This window comes from Centroberyx affinis, unplaced genomic scaffold (assembly GCF_046629955.1).
Source record: "Centroberyx affinis isolate AG114_WGS23_722 - 3 ecotype Tasmania unplaced genomic scaffold, CSIRO-AGI_Caff_v1 ptg005018l_1, whole genome shotgun sequence".
Classification (NCBI taxonomy): domain Eukaryota; kingdom Metazoa; phylum Chordata; class Actinopteri; order Beryciformes; family Berycidae; genus Centroberyx; species Centroberyx affinis.
In genome coordinates, this window is record NW_027282472.1 from 369,670 (window position 1) to 390,123 (window position 20,454).

The following is a 20,454-nucleotide window of genomic DNA, read 5'->3' on the forward strand; positions in this document are numbered from 1 at the left end:
CATTGACTATTAATAACTTACATTTTCTCCAAAACTGCACCAGGTTACAGGACCTTCTCTCACTCTCACTCAAACAAATCTCAAAATAAAAAAGTGCTCCAGGTTACTGGACAGAGCTTTTTTGAACAAATAAAATCCAAATGAAAATGAATTGCAGTATATCCCACTTTATACTTTCCCGAAAGAAAACAGGTGCAACAGATCTATATAACAACACACGGACTATTACTATTATGGACTATTATACAACAGGTAGTTCCGACCAAACGATCTGATAGATCAACTAGACATTTAGAACGTGATCAAATCAGCATGACAGCACACCTAGCCGTGCTCATCACTAAATATTACTCCGCCATATTATCATACAATATATTTAAATATAACGCTACGCTAACTCTGTTCAGCCTTGATGTTACCAGACGCTCTGCCATCCATCAGCTGTGCCGGTGAGTCGGTGACACGGCGCTACTAGCTTAAAAATACATGTGAAGTTCGCGGAGATAGTAGCTGAATCTGTCGATGGAAAAATTATTTTTTTCAGCAGATATCTTAGTTACATCAAGATTGAGCTAGCAAGGCAGTTTTGTGTTTATATGTGTGGTATTTATTCAGTTTGGGAAATCCCGCGATCTCTAGAAAGCATTAGCTCAAGTTGGCTGGCTGACTCAACAGGGACTAGAAATCGTCTCTGTTGCTAGGTCGTTACTAAGGCTCCGCCTACTTGCTGGAGTAGTAAATTAGGTTCCATTACATAGGAGTCTACTGACGTGACTGATTGTTTTCCAGTTATTAGTCAGATCCCATGTATTTCCAGGGAAACGGAGATAACACTAGCAAAAAGTTTTTTTATTTTGAGAGCGAATTGCCCCACAATATGAATACGTTTTGTTTGTATCTTTTATTTTGTTGGTAACTGTTGTATAATCGCAATATTACACTCGAGGGTGTGCTTTACCGTCATTATTGGCACGACAGTGATGCGGTCAGCGCCGAGGTCCGTAAGCATCACGGTAACGCACACCCTCTCGTGTAATATTGCTTAATTACAGCGGAGTTTTTACCGTTGTCTTAAATTTGACCGGCACAGAATCGGATATATGAGACTGATCGGCCGGTCACCGGTCATGGCCGATCAGCTGAAAACCGGCCGATTCCGGTCACCGGCCGATCGATCGGTGCATCTCTAGTGTTAACCATAGTTGTAGATCGGGTAGTAAGTCAGTACAAGTAAGATCCAAGTCAAAAACAGTAAAGTTCAAGTAAAGTTTGGCAAAACATCTAAAATCCGACCGGTAAAACGATACAAGACCACCTCAGTGAGCGTTGACAGTTTGACAGCAAGTCAGACAAAGCAGTGGTTGTGACTCCTGACCTGAGCTCATTAAATTGACCATTTGCAACATTTCTGTTAACTCCCGCCCCCCTTAGTTACTGTTGCTATGTCTGACAAACTTTGAAGATGGACGCTAACATAGACGCTACAATCTGTCTCAGTGGTTCCCCAAAAACACATTTTTACCGTGTTATGTCCTTGTCAGAGTCAACGGACGGTCAAGTAGACGGATGCTAAGCACGGATTGGTGGATCGCTATGTCAATCTTTATTTTGCAAATGGTCAATTGAATTAATTACGTGTGAGTGAGTGAGTGAGTGAGTTGGGTGAGTGAGTGAGTGAGTGAGTTGGGTGGGTCACCTGGATTTTGAGACCTGCATCTCTATCAGCCTTGGCAAAGTAGGTCACCATCATATTCAGCAACTTCTTATCCATCTCTGAGCGGGTAGCAGTCCACCCAGGTAACTTATATCTCTATTTACAAAATTCAAAACATACTGTTAACATGTATAATATCATCCTGCCATACAATGTTCCCAAATTGACCTTTTTAATACACACCACGTAGTTATACTGGTGGTCGACGCGCATCATGTGATCTGACCCTGACTCTGTCACCTTGACGGAGCACAGTTGACAGTAGACTTGCTGCTTTCCTTCAGACACAACCGCAACCATAAGGTTTCCGCCTGGAAAGTAAATACACACAAAAACAAAAGTTACGATTAAACCAAAAGGAGCGGAAGTAATAGAGGCTAATCAAATGACGTATAATATAAAAAAAGAATACTGACCAACCCTAAGCTGGCTTTTACTTGATTGCATCTTACTCCTGGAGGAATCTGATGTTTCTGTGGGCGGTGTCTTACAGACAGAACTACCAGGCATGGGTGTGGCACTGTTGTGAACACCATCAGCATATGATCCCCCATTATTCTTGATATGTAGAGTTTTGGCAGTGCCATCAGCGTTTTCACAAATGGTCGACGGTTTACGAGTTTCAGCAGTGGCCACAGTTGTCACCAGATCTTTGGAAGTGACGGTAGTTTTGGATGCAGTTTCAGAAGTTTTGGAGGTCATTTTACTTTTGGAGGCAGCTGCGGTCTTACAGGTGGCTGCACAAACCAGTGCGGCTCCTGTGTTAGAGGTGGCTGCAGCTCTTCTGGAGGTGCCATCTGTTTTGGAGGTGGTTGCAGCAACTACAGACATGGCTGCAGTTGCTGAGGATGGCGGTGCCTCAGAGTTTCTGGAATCACCAAGCTCCGTCTCCACCATCTTTGAAATTAAACACAATAATATACAATGGACTGCTTATTTAACAGCTTTCAAAGACCTGCACACCAAAACAGTTAATACCCACCGAACACATGTAACGGCAACATAACCTATTCAGACTTATTGGTAATTTTAACTGATGAAAATGAGGCTACGTTCTACGATGGTAATTTTATTTCCTGCATTTAGGGGAGGGCGATATGGCCAAAATATCATATCACAATGATTTCAGGCAGTATCACAATCCACGATATGGACCACTAATATCATTTGAAAAATGTTAAGTACAAATGCCTGTTACCTGGGGTTTCAACAGTTCAGTTACTTTGACATCTTGTTAATTTAAGTGCAGGCAACACAGCGAAGTATTTATTTTTATAGCTCTATGATAACACCATAAAATGCTCACATTATAAAGTCTTTTTTTGCCAACATATTAAATTAGGCTTCATTGATTAGATGATTTGTCAGCAGAACAGATGACGCATTCAAGTAACCTGGGTAATTTCATGTAATAAAAATCAAATCCACCCCAGTGGATAATGGGAAAAAAAGTAACTTGCCAGGGAAATTCTCTCACACCAATTAGCAGTCAATCAATGTGTGTGTGAGTGGTGTCTGCGCAACAATAATGAATGAACGCATTGCAAAATATACCTGGATTGTGTTAGAATGGAGCATGATTCTTACAATCTCTCTGTAATCGCAGATCGTAGAGAAATTTCACCGGTTATGATCCAAGATCGTCCTATCGCCCCAAACTGCACTCCTCATTTCAAACTTACCAACTCACCACACTGATAGTAAATACTTAATGTCAGTAAATACTATCTGTCAAATTACCATCCAGCCACAGGCTAGTTGTTAGATTAACTGTAAATCATGAACAAACCAAATGAGACAGCAAAAGCTGCACAATACTTTGTACAATCGTAATAATTTCCTGTTATGTTCTTGATTTACCAACTTACCTACCGCAGACGAAGATGCAGATCAAAATAGTTTCAATCCCAATTATAAATGCTTAACCTGGTATCTGACCCAGTATTGTTATTGTTGTCAAGCCAGCCAGAACAAAAGTGAAAACAAACACTTTATGTTATATTCCATTCTGTTGTGTTCATATGAATGTGGTTCACACCAGAATTTAAAAGATTACATTCCATGTGTTGTTCTTCTGTTCACACTGCACTAAACACATCAGACCCATGTCCGAATGTTGTTTAAAGATCAATAAAGATATTTTGTTTAGTATTAAATTATTCAAATTTGATCAATTATATACCATAAATTGTGATATACATTTTAACTAATTGTCATTTGGGTATGTATGAACATACAGCTGTTTCATTTAAGATCCTACATGTAGGATTTCCATTAAATGCATCACCATTCATTGAATGTATGATCAACTATTCTATGATGTGTAGCCCTTATGAGTCGTTTTGTTAGAAAATGTCACAGTAGGTCAACAGTAGTACAAACTCAGTTATTTTAATGCCACTTCCCATTGTATTGGAAATTAATGTGATTTCATGTAATACTGGGCTCCAACCTCCCCCAGAAATGAAAGCATGAGGCAGATCAGTAGGACTACTGTTGGAAATGATTATTTAGCTACTGTTACAATGAATCCTCTGTACTAATTTTACAGTAACACATTAATAAGGAAAAGCTTCCGTTATCCTCAAGACTCTGGCTCATTAATTAAATGGACAGACACTGTCTCGGTACCTTGAGCGTTTTACACCCTTCCAATTTCTCCAGCTGTGCTGCTCTCTCTCTCAGCTCCTCATGGAGAGGTCCCTCCTTTGCAGTCAGCTCAGGGTCCTTCACCCAATTACAAGCCTGCTCAGGGTACATAAGTTTCTAATTGAGAGGGAAAGAAGAAGCTTCATTACTTAACAGCTTTTACTCTATTAGAGGATGATGTGTGTGTGCCTGGATTGGCAGTCAACTCACTATATAGTTGTAGTGATGTTGAGAGGATATGAGGTGTCCCCCTCTGGAGGAGATGGGCATCTTGACAGAACAGCACTTACAAAAAAAGCAGCTCTTCTGTCTGTCTGCTGAACGAAACCTAGTCAACATTTTCAGACCTGAAAAGGGAGGGGACAGGAGAACAAAGAGATGGTAGAGTAGATTTGTTTAAGAGGGAAACATCTCTTCGCAATTTGTATTGCAAGCGTCCTACTGAGGGGCATGCTGGGCATTTTTTGTTTCTTTAGATCTTTAGTCAAAATCCATCCATCTATTATTCCGGTGTAAAAAAAATGCTGTATTGAAAATAGACCTCTAAAGGAAGGATTTTTCAGCAGGTGGACCTGTAAGAAACGCTCACATCTACCAGATCTACCATCCACACCCCTCTGTACAATTTCAACTGTAGTTATATGAATTTTGCCAAGGCCCATTCATTGCTCAACTTAACTGTACTATTCAGAATCTATATGCAGAGACTTTTCAAGTCATCTGTTGTTTTGATAAGCTGTTCTAGGTTATCTTCGCTTTTTCTAAATGTGCTTTGTTTATCTGAATCAATACACTTCTCATTTATAAATAACTATTTTCTGTACCTGCAAAATATTAGGCAACCCTGCAAGGTTAAGAATTTGTTTAACCTGTGGATAACATTGATTTTGGTTTTTATAGACATCGCTGTACTGGTGCCCCGGGTTTAGTTACTCTTCACTCTCAGTTCAACCATAGACACTTTTTGTGTGTTCTATTGTAAAGAGGTAGTAAGAGGTAATTCCATTTCCCATTAACCCCCTTTACTTCAGTCTATCTGCTCAAACCACTACGAAATGTCAAGTTGACTTGAAAAATACCCATCTCAACTGGTAATCTTGCTGCATAAAGACGTTAAGATCACGTCCAATAAGACAAAGCTGGTGTCTGGGAAGTTGCTCTTAAAGAAAACACCAAACAGAGAGCAATGTACTCACCAATGATGGGCTGTGTCCTGGTACTGCTCTTCAGGTAGGCCAACAGGTCTGTTGATGTCTCAGCGGGGTCCTTGTCCTCTGACCCTCGAGTGGCCTGGGGCGGACAATTACTGGTTGACAGGACGACCTGGGGTTGGAGCTCAGCTATTGTTGGGTTTACCTGAGGCTGGAGGTCAAAGGTAGATGAAGTGCCTTGGCACTGATGGTTGGAAGTGAGTGGAGCGGTTTGATGGACCAGAGTACGCACTTGGCTGACCTGGGTGTCCTGCGTCACAGAGGTGACCTCATGTTGAGCGTTAGAGATGGCTGAGGTGTCCCAGGGTTGAACACCGGCAAGAACAGAGGTAGGAGGGAGACTATGCGAAATGTCCTGCTGAGCATGAAGCTCTTTCACTTTCTTTATGGCTGTGAAGATAATCCAACATAGAAATATGGTAGAAGTTCAGACTTTTTAACTCACCAGTTAACCAAATTGAAATAAAACAAAAGCAGTATGAGCAAAAACGTCCATTCCCAAGGGGTTCTTCTTAGAATAACCATTGTATGGAATATGATCGTGCATGGATGGATGCTCTTACCACATTCAAAGTTTTGTTTTGCGATGTCATTGTAAAGCTCTGGATCTAGATCAACAACCTGCAGTCAAAACACAGACACACACACATATAACTACTGTTTGAAACCCTTTCATATACTTCTTTCTGGAACTGATTGAACTGGGGATTGCTTCTAGGTGACAAAATATTTCAGTCACACAATTTTACCAAAATCAGAAACCACAGAAACTAGTGGTGACAGACAGGCAGACAGTGTGAATACATTGCATATACAAATGTCTACAATACACAAAGTTGTAAAAGTAGAGACAGAATGACAGAGTTGTTGTTGTCTTTTAGAGTAGGCTATGACCCTGGTGAAATTTAACTGCATGGTTTAGCTTCTGTTCCCATACAAAAAAAATAAATAAATACAAATCTGAAAAACTTAATTTCTGCTGATGCTAAGTCATTGGGTAGAAATAATAAATGTCACAGTTGCCCCAAATATTTATGTAACACTGAATACAGTAATATTTAAACTGCATGTGTGGAAGCAGAAGTGCTGGAGAAAGGGACAAGCTCTGCTAAACAACCACAGATGTGATAACAACTTTCCTCTTCTTCTGACAGTGTATTCATTTTGTAACCTTGACCTTATATCTATATATTATCCAGTTTGGAGACAATGGGCCTCATTCACAAAACTTTTCTTAAATTGTTTTTACTTTTGTTCTTAAGAAACATGCCTACACAAAACCAACGTGGGATTCATGAAGCATGCGCAGAGTCTCGATTTTTGCGTATTCCAGGTGTATCTGATGATGAATGCCACTTGTTCTTTAATTGGATGCGCGTGCCTGTTGATGCTGATTAGCACAGGTAGACGCCCTGGCAACTCCATAAAAGGCCTGCTGTCTGAAGGGTCGTGCGCAAATGGAAAGCATTACTGGAGTGGTGGAGAATGGCAAACAGACCCAAGAAGAAAAATTCAAACTCTAAAATAGAAGTGTTGTTGTCGGAAGTGAACTTTTTAAAAGTGTAAGCGGTGGAGTGACAGCAACTGAGAGAAGAAAAAAAAATATATGGCAAGAAATTACTGACGCTGTCAATGCTGCAACATCAGAAACACACACCTTGAATTAAATGAAAAAGAAACGGTTTGATTTAAGTTAGGTTAGGGTTAGTCTAATTCCAAATAGATGCAGTTTATTAGCTACAGGCGGACGGCAGGGTGCTGTCAAAAGGATTGGGGGAATAATATGGAGACTGTGCTGTCAGGTGTCCAGTCATCAACGGAGTTGGACACTGGTTTAATTGACAGGAGCTTTCTTCCTGCGGTGTCCAAGCACACACAATCCAAAGTCCTTCCAGCTCAGTATGCTGTGCTCTGTGGCGGAGCGAGTGCACGTATGATAATTATATGATCGCTGCTGAGGGGTCTGAAGGTTTATCAGTTGTGGCTTTAGCAATGTGGTCAAGGCAGAACCTCTATCACCTAGAGAAAAACTAGCTAATCTTGAGACTCTGGTTAATTTAACTTCCATTCAGTCCAATATGCGCCGTGCGTCTCCAGCAGCACCTGCTCAAGATGCACGACACCCTGCTGTTCTGCAGCACTGAGTCGCGGCTCCCTCCTGGACAGGGGAAACCACATGTAGGAGGTTTAGGTTGGCGTCACAAATTAATTGAATGTTTATGGTGTGTTATTGTTTGCGATTTAAATAGGGAAATGCGTTTGGAGACGGTGCTTTGATGCGCAGTCTATTTCTCTTTTGGTAAGATAAGATAGAACTTTATTGATCAATAAATAATATAATAATATGTATGATTATATATATACAATAATAATTAATCACTTTAATCACTTATGTTTACAATTGAATAGAATTGGCTATGAATTTGTTCATATCGGCCTATAGCTTTGTTAATATGGTTATTATCACCAGGCTTACAAATGGAAACACATTTTGTTGTTAATATGAGGTCAGGAACTGCTTTAATAGATTTCGCTTAAAGAAGAAGGCATTCTAAGTAGAAACCACTTCATGCGTAATGCTCCATGCATGTTTCCAAACACACGTAGATTTTAATCGTAACAAAGAACAAATTCAGGTAAGAAAAAAAATTATGAATGCCAAAATGTTCGTGGAAACACTCGTAAGTACACTTTAAGATCAAATCCGATCGTACGCACGTTTTGTGAATGAGGCCCAATGTGCTTAGCACCAGACTGCCACCCAGTATCATATGTTTGCTATACCAGTCAAAGATTATGTAATTCAAGATGCCTTTTGATATAGTTGATATATTTACAAGCATAAGAGTCTTTCTTTTCTGAGGCTGAAGTGTTGGGGGACTTCAGAGGCACGGAGGAGTTCAGATGTTCCAGCTGTCCCTATCTCTTAGATAATAGGAGGCTAGGAGTCCTTGGAAAATAATGCAATAATAATAATAATAATAATAATAATAATAATAATAATGTTCTTAAAGTGCCGGTTTAACAATTATTATTGGTAGCATAATGAAGAAGTAGCCTTTAACCAATGATAGTAATAGAAATTACCTGTATTATCATAAACCTGAATATTCAACACTATAAAATTCTGTGTATTTTCTTCAGAGTTTGAGTTTCTTAGTTCCCAAACTACAACTTGAATAAACTGCCAAACTGCCAACTCTCTCGTTCCTGAGTTTTCTTCAACACAATATTGTCTTTATCATATGAAGACTTGAACACACAAAGGCCAGGCCTTTGATCCCTGTTCTGTTCAGAGGCGTCAGACCTGCTGTCCCTGTGACAATATTACATGAAGGCAGTCTACTGTTGTGAGGCCAGGTGAGTAATCACATTAAATGTCAATAATTTCAGTAGTTTTGATGGTGCTCACTGTCTCAATGGATAAATGTTAACAGCCAACTGAGGGTTGAGGTGCTGCTGGAGGATAAGAGGGAGAGACTTTCATACCAACAGCCACTGTGGCTCTAATGAGGGTATTGTGTAGAGAAACCATCAATACTGTGTTCATTTTCCAATTCAATTTTTTTTATAATTTCAGAAACACAGGCATTTTAACACAGAATATATAGGGAAAGTTGTGGCAGGTTGAGGACATTGCATTTACAGTGCTGAAAAAAACTAAACACCTCCCTTACTCTCTTACACAGTATTATGCTGCCAGCCCTAACGTGAATAAACAGTCTTCGTTGACATTCTTTGCAGCATTACTGACTTTCCCGGAAATATTCCAGTCTTGGGAATTAATGGTTTCTAGAGGTCATAGTAAACCCATAAAAATATCTTTGATGTTGAACATCCAGTGACCACTGTTCATTTTAAAAAGGAGCAACTACATAAATTATATGTTTTAATGAAAGATAAGAAGCTTTTCAATTATACCAAACACATTCATGTTCAGAGATTCATTAGGATCACAAAACTGTGATAAAAGTGGCTTATTACTGCACACATTGGGAGAGAAATGTGTTGGGGGCTAAATGCAGAGGAAAGGGTCTGAGAACCACTAGTTGCCCACGAGTCAACTGACCAAAAGAAAAGAGGTCACATTCTTATTTGAACAGTTTAAACCATTTACACAAGTGAAAGAATTTTGTCCTGGATCAAACCTGAGCTTCCCCATATCCTTTTTCCTGTTCATGCAGAGCAGCCGCACGTCTGATCGCCCGTCTCTGTTTCCTCCCAGGTGGAGTAGTGAATTTCTGGAGCCCCTGATGTCAGTAAAAGCCATACACAGGAGAAGACATTTCTACATACGTCAAGGTTTTCTAAATCTGACCAATTATATTATTCATCTCACATTATATATAAGGTTTTTCGTCATCTTTGCTTTGTAGTAATTTAGACGGCTTGTTTGTCAGGATGCTCACAGCTGTCAGGATGCTCACAGCTGTCAAGCATGTAAACAGGACAATTTTCACTTGTCTATATATGTAACTGAAAATGAAACACTACACTTACAATGTCATGTAGACTAAATTACTTTTTTCATATTTTTATCTCAAAAGATGATATTAATGATGGTGAAATTGAAAAGAAATCACACTTAATGGGGCATGCACACAATAATGTGGACATCATGCCAAAACCCTGTCAAAATCTCTGTTCGTCTACATCAATATCTGTTCTTTTTTCATTCAACTTAAATATTTTCTGCTGTGCTACATACAGTATATCCCATGTAACATGTATCACTTTAGTGTAATATTTTATCCCAGCATCAATTACACAAGTCATATTCCTCAAGTATACAGTGTAATGGCCAAATAAAGGTGGAAATATTGATGACTTCAATGAGTTAACATATACCTCATATATATGGAAAAGTTAAGTGTCATCATAACATCTACTCACCATCAGATGCGTAATTCGGTGGGCAAATCCAGTCACATGGCTGACGATATTCTTCTCCAGGATCATCAAACAGCAGCACTCACAGAGGTACAGAGGATCATACTGATCACAGTGGCATTCAAACAGAGCATTTAAACCTAGGGGACAAAGTGTTTATTAGTAATATTACTGAGTGAATCTTTCAATTTGATATGAGTATTTCCTTTCACACAAAATTAGTACAGAAAAAGTTGTAAAAAGCACAGCTGGGGTAACCGTGAATGAATGTAATAAAATGATAAAAGTAAAAACACACAATAAATGAAGTCAAGACTTGCAAAAAGACTCAGATGATCATTTCAGATTATTAGGTCCTGAACCAGACAAGTTGGATCAAACAACCAGAGCAACCAGGCAAAACACAGCACAGACAGAGGACTTCATTCTTATTAACAATGCTTTCTACAACCATATGACAAAGGCAGACTTGACATTGTGGAGATAGTCAACTATTTCTTTAAGGGGTTAGTTTCAGAGAACGAAAGATGCAACACTGACCAATCACAGGCTCTCGGCCCTTCATCTTGAGATAGCTCCATAATTTATCTCCTTGCGGGCAGTTATAGGGAACCGTCGCTGTAAGAAAACCATAGACAACCACAGATTAAACAACTTCACAGAAACAGTGAAGAAAAACTTGAACAAACAAAAATTTGCCACATACATACCTTTATCCACTGCGCTCTGATCACTTGATTCGCCACTATCTCCCATGTTCATAATTTTCTTTAAATCTATTTCAACACGTCCCTCTTCTGGCATTTTTGGGGATATTGTAGAAGATGTTTTTTCTCCTTCAGAGCAGAGCCGCCGCCTTTTGTCGCCGATTTCTCTGCAAGCATTTTCACTACGACGTCTTTTCTCTGGTGCTCTGTCAGACATGCTGCTTTGCTGCTTTCTTTCAATTTCTTTGCAGATGTAATTATTCATCAGGGCATCTTGGCTACTTTTGGTCCTTTCTATTCCACTCTCACTTCCATCATCTGTCTCCGTTTGTTGGCGTCTTTCTGGGGTCTCAAAACTTGGCTCTCTCACTGTCAACTTCACAGCCACTTCTCTCTTCTCTCCCCCTATCACTTGGTATTTTTCACAACCTGGACTCTTTATCTGCTCTGGACTTGTTTCAGAGATTGCCTCTCTTCTCGTTTCTGACTTGTTTTCACTTTGTTCAAGTGTCTCCTTATCAGCTCCCTTTCCTGCATCCGTTCCTCCTTCCACACAGAGTTTACGGGTGATTTCAGGACACTCCTTCCTTGTCCTCTCCTTCCCTGGTCTATTGGTCACCCTATCAGATACACGGTCACTAGTCTTCTTCTGTGAGTGTTCTTCAGACTCTGCCTCCTTTTCCACTGGAACAGGCTGTGAGCTGGTCTCACTTTTGTCTGCAGATTCGTTGCCAGTCTCTTTCTCTTTCTCAGTCTTCTTGGTCAACCCACTGTTCTCTTGATTCGCGTCTCTCACATGGTATTTGTCAACCTCTTTCAGAGTTTCTGTAGGGACTGAGAAACAGAAACAGACATGACAAGTCTATTTGACCCACCTTTAAGATGGGGGAATAGAGAGCAGCATGCAAAGTCCTACTCAGTAGGTCTACTTAAACATAATACTGAGCTTATGTAGGTTCATGCCAACAAATAAAAAAAAGACCTACATAGCTTATCAACAAGTACTTGTTTTGGATGTGCGTGCTTATTAGTACCCTACTCCATGATTCATGAGCATCAACACAGAAGCCCAGTTTCAGATATTAAATACATGGTTTGACCACTGCAAATAATTGACGTTGCTAACAAATATTCCTGATTAAATACAGATGTATGGTTAGCTCTACACGCCTTGTAAGTAAGGCATAAACATGGGTTTCTTTCATCCATGGACCTATATGAGGACAACATGACCTCATCACCCACACCTGGATTTATGTTATTAATTAAATCTAAGTATATTTGATCTCTAGATTAAAGTCGTGAATTTTAATCTGACCATGCAATGTGGCGTTTATTAAATTATTGTTTCTGTGTTGTGACAGTTGATAACATTTAGGTTTCATGTGTGACAGGTGATTTAAAACTTAAATTTGGGACAGTAAGTATCCCATTGCTAGACAGCAAAGTTTTAGGAATAATTCCTGATGTCAGATCTGCAACAAGCACATCAAATAACATGCTAGGAGCCAGCTAACCAGCTATACTGGCTAACGTTAGTTGGTTATGCACTAATATATTAGCATCTGCGTATAAAATACATTTAAAAGCCATGCATATCTGTGGCAGTGACTGTTAGGGAAAAGTAACGTCATTTATCGCAATAACGTGTTTTTTCAGTTAACACTACAGCTAACGGACATTTGCACGTTTTCTATCCCTTGAATGTTAATTCTGCTTGTTTTTACAAGCACGTGCAATAATTTAAGATATCTTTAAAATCACTCTTGCCATACCTCTCGTGCTCAGTCCCTCTCATTCAATATCAAACAGCATAGAAAACACGCATAGGAAACAAAATGTCACATTCAGTCGGTAAAAGTAAAGTTAGTCCGTCAGTGTGAGTGAGAAGAAGACGATAATCGCGCAAAGTTACATGATCAGAACGGCAATATCAGGTTATAAACGTTTACATTTTGAAAGTAGTTCCGCTACCTGTTTTTCATATGAATGCGCGCGTCTAGGAACAGAGGAAACACCAGACGAGAGGGCGCGATTAAACTGATTAAAACAAACTTAGAAAGGCAATATATTTCCACCCTCTTCTTCAAATAGCCAACAAATGTGAAGACATGCAGGTAAACGCGAGCAGGAACACCAATCGCGACGAAGACCCAACGAATGCAGGGAGGCACGGTATTGATGGAGGTGTGGCATTAGTTGACGCATTTCAGTGCTAACGCTTTTCAACATGAACCTAGATTCTTGGAATGAGCTTGTTCAGGACATATGTTGGAAAAAGATATGGTCTCTTCCTAATAGATATCTACTGGTTAACAAAGTGAAAGAAATTTATTTTAAGATCATTCATCGTTATTATCCTGTCAAGTCATTTTGGTGAGATTCAAGAAGGATATTGATGTAACCTGCACTTTTTGTAACCTACACCCAGAGACTGCCTTCCATTTGTTTTGGTCTTGTGATCATACTCGGAGTCTGTGGCAAGGCATCTGTCGTTTTATACTGGACTTTTATTTATTTATGATGCTTTTGTACTTTGCCTGAAGGATGTATTGTTTGGTTTTACAAATTACAGGAAAGAATTGGATAATGATTTTTTTCTGTGTAATCTCATCATATTGCTGGCCAAGTTTTATATCCATAAATGTAAGGTGTTAAAAACTAAGCCCTTTTTCTCTACCTTTAAAAAGGAAGCAGAGTCCTACATTAGAACATTATCTACCTCATACAATGGAAAAGCTGTGAAAACTTTAAATTTGTGCTCTAAATTTAACATCTTAATATAATTTTTACTGCACCATTTTCATTTTGTATCTGTTTGTGTCAAACTTTGTTTGTAACCCCTGGCGTTGTATATTTGTATGTCTGGTATTCTTTATTACTGTTCTGTTACTCCATCTATGCTTTTGGATAACTTTGTATATCTGATGCTGATGATAGAACCTAGATTCTTAGAAATTAGCCCGTCTTTGGAGCGCAGTATAACTTCGATAAAAAAAAAAAAATTTAAGGATACATGGCTTACCCAGTTTCTTTCTAAGTGCTAGTGTGGGTATAAGCTCTCCTCTCCTCTGTTTCCTGTATGCAGATGTCAGGATGGCAATGGCTGGAATAAACAGGTGTACGTATAGTCAAGAAACCAATTCACAGTCGCAAATGATACAGACAGACAAACAGAAGATCCATGTGGGTACATGCACACATGCTCACCTGTTTCATAGCTACAAGGCTCCCAGATGGGCTTGGGCAGCTTTATTGTCTGTAAGACAGATAATGGAAATATGGGAGCATGGTTGCAGGAGACGTTACATAAAGTTCATGTATGGGATGTCTGGTATCTCTTACCTCTATCGGTACTACAGGGTGTATATCCGCTGCCTGTTTTGCCAAGTCCAGCAGTGTCTCTGTATTCTTAGTGCTGGAATTCAGTGAGCCTGGGTGGGCACGCTCCTACACACACACACACACACACACATACAGATTTACAGTCTACGGCCTTCATTGTCCAGTAGATAACTCTTTGAAAGTCAAAGATGTGGTTTATGGTGTTAGAATTGTGTGACAACATGTGCAAACAATACCTAATGTGCCATATATCATCAGATATCATTCTTTATTTCTTGCCATTATTAAAAACAATGACAAACATCTTAAAATAGGTACTAGTATTGGGTGTTAACACATTACTGAATGCAGTAATTTATTACTTTTACCAGTAATGAGTGGTGTAGCGAATCACTATCGACACTTCAGTAATAATAGTTTCTTATAAAAAACAAAATAGTTGCTACTTGTGTTATCACCCCCTCTAAATGTCAGACTGAAGTTGATGTCATTAGTCATCTTCCTCTAAGTTGGCACACACTGGGTGGGGTCTTTCACAGATCTTCTCCTTGACCAAAAAGTCACAGCAGCAGATCCAGAGCCGGAAATGAAAGAACGCAAGAACCCACCAACAAATCAAAACCATCCATTAAATCTCTACATCTTGCCTCCCAACAAGCCAGTCCAATCAACATTTGCAAGTGTGAGCAAAAACAGACTCAGGTGCCAAAGCAATACAGTGTCCGAGTATGTCAGCTGGTCTAAGCCCTTCTGACACACAGACCCCTTCACACTGAGATAAAAAGGTCAGATAAGCCACTGCTGGGCAAGACTCTGCCATAAGAAAGGGGTCAAGGACTGATTCATCATTGACTGGACAGTTATAATTTTGCTGGATGTGTTTCCAAGTTATCAATCATATTTGCATGAGTTTGAATTTATCGGTTTGATTTGTATCCATTTTATAAGTGAATAAACCTGAATTTGTGTGTTTGGGAATGAACGAAATGAGAGAATTTCTATGGAGAATGCAACATGACATGCTGCAACATGACATGCTTATGGTCCAGCATGCTTCAACATGCTGGACTATAAGAATGATCTGAGATGTAGAGACTCTTCTTTCAATATTATTATTCCCGTAAGGAACCAGTGCCCTGATCTAAAAACAATGTCTTTTAATTCTATATCAGAATACAGTAATCTGTATTCTTCATTCAACAGTCAATTCTCGCCTCTGACTATGCGGTTTGTCCGCCTACAGCGCTGCGCTGTTACCTGGATCATTCACACAAGAGTGCACAGGTGAAGTAAGTGAGCTATTCAGACTTTTGAAGATAAGAGAGCATGCGATCACCAATTAAGTAATGCAGTGAGTAGTGTAATGAATTACTGCTTTCATGGAATCAGTACAGTAATGTTACTACTTCTGAATTGACAGGATTTGTATATATACACACTCACCAGAAACATTTCCACATGTTCACGACTGAACACATGAGCACGACTGTCATCTTCCGACAGCCTCCTCTTACAAAGCAAACACAGGAATCCCCAGTCTGTGGGCTGATGCCGTTTGTTAGCAATACTGTGCGCAACCAGAAACTGCTGGCCTGGACAGAAGAGGTAAGGGAAGAGGAAATATAGACATTTCCATGACAAGAACACAATATTCAGTTGCCTTTAAATATATATTGCATACACATATACATAAATATATTCTTATTTGGAGGAGGAGAAGGAAGGTATGTGCATAACAAAAACATCCACTGCGTCTGTAAGGTTATGTGTGCAGAGAAGGAATGCATATAGGTGAGCAATCATCCAGGTATCAGAGTGTGATGTGTAATGTACAGAGCTGATCTCTGTAGTCTGGCATAACATGGCGTTTCCCCTGCAGTGGTACTCACCCAGCACAGGAAATCTCTGGCTTTTTCCAGGTTTGCCGATTGTGTCGCACTTTGGAACTGAACAGGCGCACAGAGACATGTGCACAAGTTAGACTGAAGTGTTCAGAAATACAAAACAACATTCAGCTAATTACAGAGAAGCAATAGCTCAGCAGCATATTCATCACTAACCTTCACGTTTCAAGTGATGTCTGAAGGCCGCAAGTTCCTCCAACACTGCAGACAATGTCAAAGAACAATGATGAAGAATGATGACTCTATGTAAATGACTTGAAAGGATGCTTCCGCGTTATATTTCTTTATTCTATTATGTTTGCATTGTATTGCATCTTTTTGCAGCAGGCTTGGCAGCTAGCGCAATCAACACCTCCATTGGGAAATCTAGCTTGTATAAACTTTTTATGCACGTCACTGGTCAGTGTTATTGGTAACAATTACAACGTTTTCCCTTTGTAAATAGGCGGGTGAAGCAATTTGCAGGCGCCTGCATAGAGTCTTGTTTGAAGCTTACTGGCTTTCACTTCACTGCGTCAGGTGAATTTAGTGCTTCATTCACTTCCCTCCATTGACTTTGAATGCATTCATGGCACCTCTAAATATTTTTTCCCTGTTCTGTCTAAACGTACAGTTAAAATATGGAGGAGAAAAAAAATGCAGCAAGTTTCAGTTAGTGTCTCTCTGAGCAGCCCTGATTAGTGTGTGGCAAGGCCAATGCTTACCATCTGGATAGTAGGGTGGGTTAAGCCTTTGCAGTATGTGGTATGGGACATCAAGTATCTGAGAGAGAAGGGAGGCCCAATCAGTAAGACTAAAGAAAATGATCGAGTCTGCAGAGGATTAACCTTTTCATTCACCTATTACAGTAATTGCCCATCTGTATATGCATCTTATTATAAAGTTGCTTTTTAAGTTGAATTTTGTTTACCACTATAAGGCTGGCATGCTGTGCAACTAGTCAACTCGTTCAACTTCTCTTCTTTCAGTTGCCGTTTTACCTTCAGCATCATATCGTTTTGTCCTCTAGCCCTCTCCTCCTCCCATGCAAGTGACTGTAGGACTTGCACATCCAGTTTCTCCCAAGCAAAAGGCAACAGCCACGGATTCTGGTGCATCTATGGAACAAACACACTGACGGGTTACCACAAGTTATGGCATATTCTGCGTATATTCTGAGTGAATTGCACATATTGGGTTTGAATTGTTATTCACAACAGGACATAAGTTATATTGGCCAAATAAATTCATTTATGTAAATAACCTAAACAAAAACAAACAAAATCAGCAGTTGAAGGTGACGCTCACCAGTGTGTGTATGAGATGTTTTGGAGAGTTCAGGTGTCCTCTGATGCAGGACTCAGGGAAACTGTCCTCACAAGCAAAGCACACGTAAATCGGTGTGACGTCAGCCTGGGTGCAGAGGCACATCACAATCAGGGGAACACCTGGGGGAAAAAAATAAAGTCTCCAGTCAGATGAAGTGAAAGGGCGGGACTCGTTTTTGTGACATTGTGGAACAGTGTTACCTTTAAAAAAAATAACCATAATGATTACATCCCCTCACCTATAACTGGCTCAGTTCGGACTGAGCTCCCCTTGAGGTACCTGCACAAGCCCAAGTGTGGGATGCGCCCTAACAATGAAAGAGGGTAAGGAGAGTCAGGAGAAATATCACAACACATAGGAATTCTTCATTGCTAAATTGCAAAATCAAATATCACATTTTTGATAACTTTTTATACAGCAGACATGAAGTAACACTAAAAAAACATGGAAATGACTTGTTTGATCTACTGGAGGTGGTACGGTGATGTTCCATTGAATGTGATTTGTGTTTAAAAGGCGAGAACCAATAGATTTTCTTGCATTCTTTCCTTTCTCTGTCCACCAGGACAGCCGAGCTGTACACGTCTTTTGAAGACGGTTTAATTATTGCAGTGTCAGGATTTCCTATTTTGTATGATCCCTCTCTCCCAACATATAGGGACACTGACAAGAGAAATGCTGCCTGGAGGAAGGTGGCAGAACTGCTATATTTGTATAATTTAATGGAGTTTACCAATACCGAATATCAAAAATACTTGTCAGTCAAATCAATTTGATTGACAGCAGGATTTTACACGCCCACAAACACCCAATCCGCCACATACAGGCGATGCCAGGCAAATTCATCACATTCAGTGGATCGTCACTGTCATTAGGGAACACTGGACAATTTTGGAACTTTTGATACTATTAATGAGGGAATTGAAAATGTTAGAAAAAAAACCCTGCTGTGACCCACAAGCTCAGAATCACAGTGTGGTATTATGACGTACAAAAGCACTATACAGTTTCTAGCATAAATAATGTTCAATCAATCAGAGTATCCATTTGTGTAATCAAGAGGGTGGGAGGGTAAGGGGGTGGGAGGGTGGGGGGGTAGGGACGTCTCACTTTATTACTGTCACTATTATCACTTTTTATTTTTATATGATACTACATTGATGTATATTTTGTAACAATGTGGAATATGCCTGCCCAACCCTGGGAACTTTTGTTGAAAATCTCAATAAAAAGATTTTGAAAAGAAAGAGTATCCATTTGTGTGAACATTTTGGAATTTTGTTGTTTTCAAGTATACATAGTTTATATAATTGTCCTCCAGAAATGTACAAAACGAGACACACTTGCACTACACATCTGATCCATGGACTTATACCCTTGTTAGTAAGAGATTGGCAACCAATAAATGTCAGAACAAGACTGTAGCTGCCACTGAAACGTCACCAAAACTCTTTGTGTTGGTTGACCTCGGTCAGGCCTTCGGGACAGATATCATGTGGCGACAAAGAGTCTGTTATTTATGTAACTGGACACTATACAGATCACAGTGCAGAGAGAGACTGACTTCACTGACTTTGTTCATGTTGTTCCTTTCCAATGATGCATCATTAAACTCCTAATCTACTAATTGATCAGATCGACTCTTGTCTGTTCCTGTGCTCCGATATCAATATCACATACAACACTATTGCTAGCTTAAAACTCTAGTCTGATTTCATATAGCATGTGTTAAAAGACTAATGTGAGTTTTTTTCTACTCTTTTCGACTCAACGACCAATAGGATGTTCCAGCTAAATAAGTTTTAGATGTATTTTGAGACTATAAAATTGAGAGAGGAATAAAGAATACCTTTTCGGTCACCTACTGCATCTGTAAGTAAAAGGGCAAGAGGATGAAATCAATGTACAACATGTCATATATAGATGAGATTAACATCAGACCAAGAGACAAAAGTGAACGGTACCTTGCCCAAAGATTTTCATCGACATCTGGTGACAGACATACACACAAGGAAATATTTTTGTAAGTTATGCATAATGTAAATATTTCTGATGAGGTTTTATTTCTGAAAATATGAAAATGTTGCCCCACCTGCTTGTGTTCGTCTTGCTGCACATGCATGACATACTGCGACACAGTTCCAAAGATTAAATTGCAGCCCTGCCAAAAGACACAAAGGTGAAACAAATGCACATCATACAACTTGTTCAGTGCATTGGATAATCTCAACATTTTCTTTAAAACATGAGGATAATCTCGAGAATAAAAATTCTATTCACCTGGCAGCGTAGTCTGCAAGATGTTATTACAGCATGACTGACTACAAAAAGACACAAAAAAACCCACATAAAACACATAAAACACATAAAACACATAAAAAAACAAGTATTTGGCTGTTTAAAAGCATACTGTAAAACAATACACAAAAAAAACATGTTTAACACAACGGAGGAACACACAAAAAGGTTGAGGCTTAGAGATTGTACACAGAGGTTTGATGGGATGATATCCTGAAGCAGCAGTAGCTTTACTATTCAGCAGTATCTTTAAAATAGAATAAAACAGAAGAAGTCAGAATAGCATAGATATGAAGTATCCATTTTATAAATCACTTAATTCCCTTACATTGCCCATTCGATATATATATGATCCAGTCTGTAAAAGTGCCTTAGGTGCATTTTGTCAACAAAAGGACTTAAGTTTACAACTACAGTAATTTTGTTGT

At 39.4% G+C, this 20,454-nt stretch overlaps 1 protein-coding gene across 1 annotated transcript in view; it reads right to left on the reverse strand.

Moving 5' to 3' along the window:
• LOC139666462 (uncharacterized) overlaps positions 1-20,454 on the reverse strand; it is a 45,474-nt gene that overhangs the window by 10,950 nt on the left and 14,070 nt on the right. The window contains exons 15-38 of the mRNA XM_071545700.1: positions 20,009-20,049; positions 19,821-19,889; positions 19,693-19,717; positions 19,578-19,598; positions 17,967-18,035; positions 17,708-17,847; positions 17,401-17,517; positions 17,125-17,182; positions 16,577-16,621; positions 16,406-16,462; positions 15,960-16,108; positions 14,517-14,621; positions 14,382-14,430; positions 14,197-14,277; positions 11,175-12,005; positions 11,005-11,082; positions 10,468-10,604; positions 6,138-6,195; positions 5,560-5,964; positions 4,574-4,710; positions 4,346-4,480; positions 2,131-2,611; positions 1,898-2,025; positions 1,697-1,810 (exon numbers count right to left, since the gene is read on the reverse strand). Of these exons, the coding sequence (XP_071401801.1) occupies positions 1,697-1,810; positions 1,898-2,025; positions 2,131-2,611; positions 4,346-4,480; positions 4,574-4,710; positions 5,560-5,964; positions 6,138-6,195; positions 10,468-10,604; positions 11,005-11,082; positions 11,175-12,005; positions 14,197-14,277; positions 14,382-14,430; positions 14,517-14,621; positions 15,960-16,108; positions 16,406-16,462; positions 16,577-16,621; positions 17,125-17,182; positions 17,401-17,517; positions 17,708-17,847; positions 17,967-18,035; positions 19,578-19,598; positions 19,693-19,717; positions 19,821-19,889; positions 20,009-20,049 (3,530 nt within the window). The remainder of the gene's footprint in view (positions 1-1,696; positions 1,811-1,897; positions 2,026-2,130; positions 2,612-4,345; positions 4,481-4,573; positions 4,711-5,559; positions 5,965-6,137; positions 6,196-10,467; positions 10,605-11,004; positions 11,083-11,174; positions 12,006-14,196; positions 14,278-14,381; positions 14,431-14,516; positions 14,622-15,959; positions 16,109-16,405; positions 16,463-16,576; positions 16,622-17,124; positions 17,183-17,400; positions 17,518-17,707; positions 17,848-17,966; positions 18,036-19,577; positions 19,599-19,692; positions 19,718-19,820; positions 19,890-20,008; positions 20,050-20,454) is intronic.